Below are 7,500 nucleotides of genomic sequence, written 5' to 3'. Positions count from 1 at the left end.
GATGATAATAATAGAAATAAAAAATAATAATAATAATAATAATAACAATAGTTGTAGTAGTAATAAGGATAGCAATAATAATAATAACAATTAATAATGATAATAATAACAATAATTATAATAATAAAGGTGATCATGATGATAAGAATGATGAAAAAGCAATATAATGATAATTGCAATGATTACATTGCTATTCGTGTTGTTATAATCTCTAATATTACTGTTGAATTTGTTATCAATATTGATATCGTTTTTAGTATTATATACACAAGCAATGTTATTTTAATTATTATCTTATTGTTATCTTTACTGGGAGTGGCAACTGCTCAGTGCCATGTAGATCCGCCACAATATATACTACATTTGTGTGTGTGTGTGTTTGTAATATATATTTAGGTTTATCTGTGGCTGTATAAATTTGTTTAAAAGCGTGGACGACGCATCATGCAGACGACATGCATACACATGAGCATTTACATCTAGTGCTTAAACAATTTTGTTTGTTTGTGTTTTTTTTTATTATTATTTCTGAAAAGTACAAAAAAGCCAGCATAAGAATCAACAGGCTTTTACGTGAGTGAATAAGAGTCCAACTCACGAGGGCGAATAAGCGAAATATTTAACGAATAAGTCCGTAGTAATCAGATAAACAGAGATGATGAAACCATTCGTAGTTAAGCGGATTTTCTCTTATCTGTCCCTATCAAGCCCATCCTGCGGGGAATGCTAAAATTCGTACGGCGAATATCCATGAAATATACTCACGAAAGATGAAGGTTTGTCCAGAGCCTCCCAGCACGAGCATGACCCGCGGCCGTGCGGTTATTTAACTGGCATGAGTGGTGCTCCGGACTGACCGTTCATGAGCCAAGGAGAACGTGTAGGCTTTTTTTTTAGGCCTATTTTCACACTTCCGGCCCATTGGTGAGCGCCTTTCGCCTCGCTGGAACCCGCGGGGAGACTCATTCTACTCGGCTCTCGGTAGATATGGTAGTTTCAGGGCCTTTTTCCCCCAGGGCGTAGCGGCAGTTGGGCGTCGCGGGGGCAGGAGACCCACCGGAACCTCGCCTCGATTCGGACGATCGTAATAATAATGGAAATTACGCTTACTGCGCCTTATTCACGCTATTCCCTTTCGCTCGCGGCTTGGTTAGAGATCCGTAAGAACCGGAGGCAGGAGATAGAAAGCATAGAGGTGGAAGATAAGGGGTAGTTGGTGTTTTATTTATGGCAGGAAGTGAGTCTTGTTCAGCAATAAACAAAATCCTTTTTTTAGGGAGAAATTTGTATATATATTTTTTTTTTACAAGAAATCACGAGGTATTTTAATAACAGTTAGTACTCTCTTATTCATGAACTACCCCGCCCTTATCTCTGGGTGTATTTGAAATGATATAAAGCACAAAATATAAAGAAAAAGAGATAGCCAAAACACACCTATTTTTGTATTTATTTTTTTTTTCCGCATATACCCTTTCCCTCGCTGTGCATTTGCCAGTAGGTTGTGGTCACTTGATGAAAGCCGCAGAGAAGGCCAGCAGCTTCCTCTTGTCTGTCTTCGGTGGGGTTTTGACTGTTATTTGCGCGCGTGGGTGTGGTGAAAGGCCCCCTTGTTAAATGCCTCGAAAATTGCCTTTCTATTGGGGCGTTTTTCTTGTGGAATTGGTCTACGTTTGGGAGAAGTTCTGTCCCTTTTTTTTTTTTTTTTTTTCTTGCCAGTGAGGTAGCTATGGTTGATTTTTTTTTTTTTTTTCTTATTTTAAATAAAGTTACAGAATAAAGAGCATTGATATTCGTTATATACTGCAGTTTTTAGAATTTTGATTAAGGTGAGACTGACTATAGAAAAGTGTAAGGTTGATCCATCTTGTCATAATGTATTTGATGAAGGGATATGATTTACCAAATGTGATATGATATTGATTATTCATATTCATTATTCAGCCATAGGTTAAAATGTGAAGGAAGGGAGGAAACAAGTACTTTTTATCGTTCAAATTCTTGTGATCTCGATTCTTGGACAAATTAAATTCTAGGGAGATTTTTTGCTTGTTCTTTTTGTAATGCAAAACATTTGATTCTTTCTATGGTCAGAAATGTGGAAATATCCTTTTGCGAATGTGGCAGTTGCCTAGAACTTGGACTAGTTCATAACATTATGATAGATCACTAGGGACATGTGTAAGCTCCATCTTACCAGAATGTAAGTGATGGAGGTTTGTCGATAGCTGCAGGATTGCTGATAAGGACATATGCCACGCCTGACATGCAGGGTTTTTCGGTACAGTTTGCTGTATTGCCTGAATTTCTCTCAATTTAGTGTTGGCTACATGTTATCTTGCATTAGCCTTTTCCATACAGATTTATCCTGCTATTATAGGTTTTATCTTTTTTTGTGTGTGTGTTTGTTTGTTTAGAAGAATTCAGAAAATTAAAAATAGATATTATTCTTTCAAGATTCATGGATCATAGATATGATAATTGTTGACTGTCAGACTGCAAAAGAAAAAATCACAAAGGAAATTGATAACAGTTAGTTAAAAATAGTTATAACCCTTTTCACCCCATATAAGCCAGGATGGTTGTCATATGGTTCCCTGTTCATTATAAAGTCTATAAATATTTTGTTTTTCATAGTTACTTTTCAAGTTAGAAACAAAAGCCCAAGTATATTAATTTACCATATCTTTAGAATATTTTTATATTTAAGTATTTGAATGAATGATGTAAGGCCAGCCCAAGACAATTTTGTACCTATGACAGTTGATGAACAATATATGCTCTACAACTTGCATTAACTTTAAAATTACTTTTCAGCCACAAGGAGCAGTCATGGAAGAGTGGGAGAAATATTTCGCCGAAACACCAGCTCCTCGTGGTTACGACTTGGCTCGTGCTCAACTAGAAGGCTTTTGCCAGCAACATGTCGGCAAGAACCCTATAGCTCTCATTACCTCAGGTGGCACAACTGTTCCCCTGGAGAGGAACACTGTTAGGTAAGTAATCGAAGACAGTCTTTTCTGAATTTTTCTTTCTGTCTTCTCCTCCTCTTCTTCTTCTTCTTCTTCTTCTTCTTCTTCTTCTTCTTCTTCTTCTTCTTTTTCTACTTCTACTTCTACTTCTATGAAAATATAACAGTAGGTTTCATTTTAGAAGCAATATAAATTAGATACAAATGTTGAGTCCTTCACTTGATGTATGTCTCTGCCCTTTAGAATTTTTTTTAGACTTTTATAAAGGTGGAAGTAACTGTTGCCTTGCTATTAATGATTATAGTTCCATCAGAGTACTCTATTACCTTAAAAATTCTGTATGGAAGGTTATTTAGGGCAGAAGTGGTCAGACTTTGAACGCAATAATCTACTTAACATAAAGTCTTGGGCATCCTACTGTACTATATGTCATCATAAACTTGTATTGATTGTAAGCCAACTATATAACATTATGATAAGAAAAATGCAAAAGCCATGTACTAGATTGTAAAAGTATGGTCAGGCTTTTATTAACCACATGCCTCCGGGGAAAATGCTGTGCATTTTTTGTTGTTGTTGTTGTTGTTGTTGTTGTTGTCTCTGCAAGTAGATGGCTCTGCTAGTGCTTAGCCACAAAGGAGTCTTGTGACCTTACCTAATTTCACCTTTCCTTGAAATGGTGGGAAAAAAATATTTTTTACTATTGCTATGAATGTCAGTGGTGTTATTTTTATTATAAACATAATTACTATAATGTTATAAATATTGGTAACAGCACAGTAAGATAAATTAAAATATTTTCATAAAGCAAGGAAAAGGATAAACGGGCGAGACAGGCAGTACTCATAATTGGCTCATTGGTGACTTAGCACAAGTGTAGCCATCTGTGTGTAAAAACAATTAATAAAGTAAACTCAGAGTGGACATGGCATGTACGTACATACCATGCCCATTGGCATTGGGTAAGAAACTAATGTTTTTTTTTGTTTTTTAATAATATTTACATTAGATAAAAATGTTCCTGCTAATCTACTAATGATAATTAAACGGGAGGCTATGTGTTTGAATAGATGGATAGATTTACTGTCACATATTAATTCATATTTGTTTTGTCATTTACAGGTTTGTAGATAATTTTAGCGCTGGGACACGTGGGGCAGCCTCCACGGAATATTTCTTGTCACACGGGTACGCTGTCATCTTTATTCACCGTGAGAAGTCGGTGACTCCTTTCTTGAGGCATCTCGACCCAAGCTTCCTCTTAGATGCACTGCAAGAGGGCCCAGGATGTCTGCAATTGTCGGCCACACACTCAGCTAATGTAAGCAACAGTCCTGTCTTTTTATCCTCTGTAATGTAACGTTCTTGAAGTCTCAGGTTTTCCCCTATAATGATAGGATTTACGCCCTCCAAACTGAGCCACATGATGGGGGTTGTACACTCAGCTTAAGGCTAAAATCAGAAGCTTGGGGAGTACATATCTGTGGGTGTCTGGTTGGAGAATATATTATTTTTCCAGCATTTAAGACAAAAGCATGGCTTTAACCCCACATTTGAGAGTCTGTAGCTCCTGAACTGCCACTCTAAGACACAAACAAGCAAATTGTTAAGGGTGTGCAACCTTGCAGCTGCATGACTGTGCTTTGTGTTTATCCTTGCATTCCAGCTTTCAGCTTCAGGTTGTTATATCATAGTCCCAGATGATCAAAAATCACTGATATTTATACTTATCCCTTCTTACTGATGTGTGTGTTTGATATAGTTTTTAGTCCAATCAGCACAGATGCTATGAATACATTCCATGTCCACTATAATATAAGTTCATCTATTGTCTTTACACATAGATGGCTCTACGAGTGTTTAGTCACCAGGGAGTCAGGTATAACTCCTACTTATCTCACCTGTTTACTCTTTTCCTTGAGTTTTGGAGAGCTTCATTTGTGATATTTTACGGTCTTTAATATCTTTAATATTTTATTGACAATTTGATAATCATAATATCAAGAAGAGCATTAATATTAATATTATTAAAAAGAAAAATGCATCTTTCTGCAAATTCAAGGATTGGGGAAATAAGGTGCCATCACTAGGGCCTACTGGTAGACTCCTTGGTGGCTGAGCACGAGGAGTCATTTGTATGTAAGAAAATTCACAAAAAACTACTAGGGACATTATATAAATCTGTAGTCATTGGTTTAACCAAAGAAGAGGCCGGTACTTATGCAGAACTTCAAATTATGACAATGAATTAGTACAAAATATTTTATATTTTATATGTTGAGGGTTATTTTTTCTTTGTTGTCTCAACAATTGTTTATGGCACTGTTGCTAGTACCAGGTATGTTGTATGTAGATACTGATATAGTTAACTTCATGTAATTAGTATCCACTGCAGGTTTAGATCAGGAGTTATTATGGCTAACACAAAAAAAGCAGGATTTTTTTTTTTTTATTGTTTGTATATTTTTGTAAAATTTCCTTTTTTCTAATCTTTGTGTAGATCTGTATGACATAAGGTGTCCAAATACTAATGTTTTCAATATATAAAGTCTCAGTGATATTAAAAGTAACGGGAATGTTCATAATTGTTTTTTAATTTCAAATATGCTATTGCATCCTTAAAGTTCTGAATGCAATAATAGCCTTCTTCACACATGTGTACTCTCTTATGTTTAAAGAATATATATTAAAATTAGGTAAATTGCCAAGCCCCATTTTAAAATACATCACATGACAATCTTCGTACTATTTCATTTTTCTTTGAGTATGTGGCATGAAACAGTGTCAAAAAATTAACTGTCCACAGATCGCCATGTGTTTTTATGGAATATTGGTAACATTGTCTCTCCGAATTATTAGGCACTAAATTATAAAAATCAAGTCTTTGTATCTGTTATATATATGATTTTATAACATCTGTAAAGAAAGTTATGGTAGTCTAATCAAAGCCAGGAAATTTCGACAGGTACGCCCCATCTGGCTCAACTACCAACGGGTAAAGAATGAAGGACGGATCCTGTGGTTAACATTCACCACCCTCTCTGACTATCTGTGGCTCCTGCGTGCAGCCACTCAATGTCTGCAGCAGCGAGCACCTAAGGCCTTACTGTATTTGGCTGCGGCTGTGTCTGATTTTTACATTCCTCAAGGTTGGTCATAGAGGATTTTTTTTTTTTATTATGTTTAAATTTCAGTAAACTTCGCCAAGTACTTTTCAAGAAAAACATATATTTCAAGTTTGTAGCAAGAACTGTTGTCATTTTTGTAATAGCAAGCATAGTTATTTTTTTCATATATTAGGATACTTATGCATATATCGTGAGTATCCTAGGGCTCAGGCATTAAAATGTGTGAGTAAAAGGCAGAAACAATCAACAATTTTGCTCTGAACAGCTGCTTGTTGACTGTCATCAATTATTTATTAGTTTTAAGACAATATAGATAGTAATCTTTCTTTAGTATCTTTGGGAAAGGGATGCTGAAATAACAGGCATGATTAAGGAATCAGCCTTTGGAATTCTTGTAGCAGGTATATACACCCTCTGCTCTGTTTCTAATTGTTTTATTTTGTTATATTAATTACCACATAGTCCTCCTTGTGGCTTTTTTTTTATATTGTGTAAGAAAAGGAAAGAAGCAAGAGTTGGAGGCAACAGTATGAGAAAGATATGTATGAGCTGAAAATATACATAAAAGTGTTATTTTCTAGACTAAGTTTTCCGGTGATAGTTTTTGCAATTTTTCAAGTATGTCAGTGATTCCCTTTTATTGATGTCTTTAACCCATTGCCGACGGGTGGCATGTACGTACATGCCATGGCATGGCGGGACCATCTGCCGGGGGCACGTACGCACATGCCATAGAGTATGCATGGACATGCGATGAGTTTGTTTTTGGTACAATCACAGCAGAAGATTATTTTTGCAGTGAAAGTGTGATTAGTCGGTTCTAACATTTCTCATTTTTACCATGCAACAACAAAAATAATGCAACAACCGACAATTCAACTCCATGATGCCACACACTGCTTATTTTATTCGGACTATAGACCGAATAATGATCAACTATGGAGTCTATATAACAACAAAAGTTTGGCAAGTAGAGACTGTAAAAAATAATGAAAATTGAAAATACAACATATCTTCGTAGTATTACGAAGAAACGGCATGGGATGCTGGTATTTGGCATGAGTGGTCGCGCATGCTCGGGCGACGATATAAGCCCCTGGCAGCGAGGCCCGGGCCACTATGAATGCTACCGTCAATTATGGGTTAAGTATTGAGTCGAGTTACAACAAATAGGACTGTTTAACCAGGAAGTAAACTAGCAATTTTGCTGTAAGAGGGAAGGGATGGGCAGAGGTATTAAAGCAAGTATCATTAATTTTTAGCATCACCATTATTGTTGTCATTTTCCTCATTACTTGTGCCATCTTCACCATCATCACCATTTATCATTTTTTTACCATCTCTCTCTCGCAGACAAGATTTCCGAGCACAAGATCCACACGTCGAGTGGCCCACTGACC

At 36.2% G+C, this 7,500-nt stretch overlaps 1 protein-coding gene across 4 annotated transcripts in view; it reads left to right on the top strand.

The window, feature by feature from the left end:
* Window positions 1–524: 524 nt before the first annotated feature.
* The window catches only part of LOC119584523 (phosphopantothenate--cysteine ligase-like), a 7,807-nt gene continuing 831 nt past the window's right edge, over window positions 525–7,500 (top strand). Inside the window, exons 1-5 of one of the 4 annotated variants that reach the window (XM_037933180.1) lie at window positions 525–776; window positions 2,818–2,996; window positions 4,095–4,293; window positions 5,938–6,121; window positions 7,454–7,500. The exon at window positions 7,454–7,500 is cut by the window's right edge and continues 831 nt beyond it. In XM_037933180.1, the coding sequence (XP_037789108.1) occupies window positions 771–776; window positions 2,818–2,996; window positions 4,095–4,293; window positions 5,938–6,121; window positions 7,454–7,500 (615 nt within the window). In that variant the 5' untranslated portion in view covers window positions 525–770. The other 3 variants (XM_037933181.1, XM_037933183.1, XM_037933182.1) reach the window with 3 other exon arrangements.

The sequence above is a fragment of the Penaeus monodon genome, chromosome 18, assembly GCF_015228065.2.
Source record: "Penaeus monodon isolate SGIC_2016 chromosome 18, NSTDA_Pmon_1, whole genome shotgun sequence".
Taxonomy (NCBI): domain Eukaryota; kingdom Metazoa; phylum Arthropoda; class Malacostraca; order Decapoda; family Penaeidae; genus Penaeus; species Penaeus monodon.
Note: the sequence above shows the minus strand (reverse complement) of the source record. Positions and strands in the feature narration are given on the sequence as shown.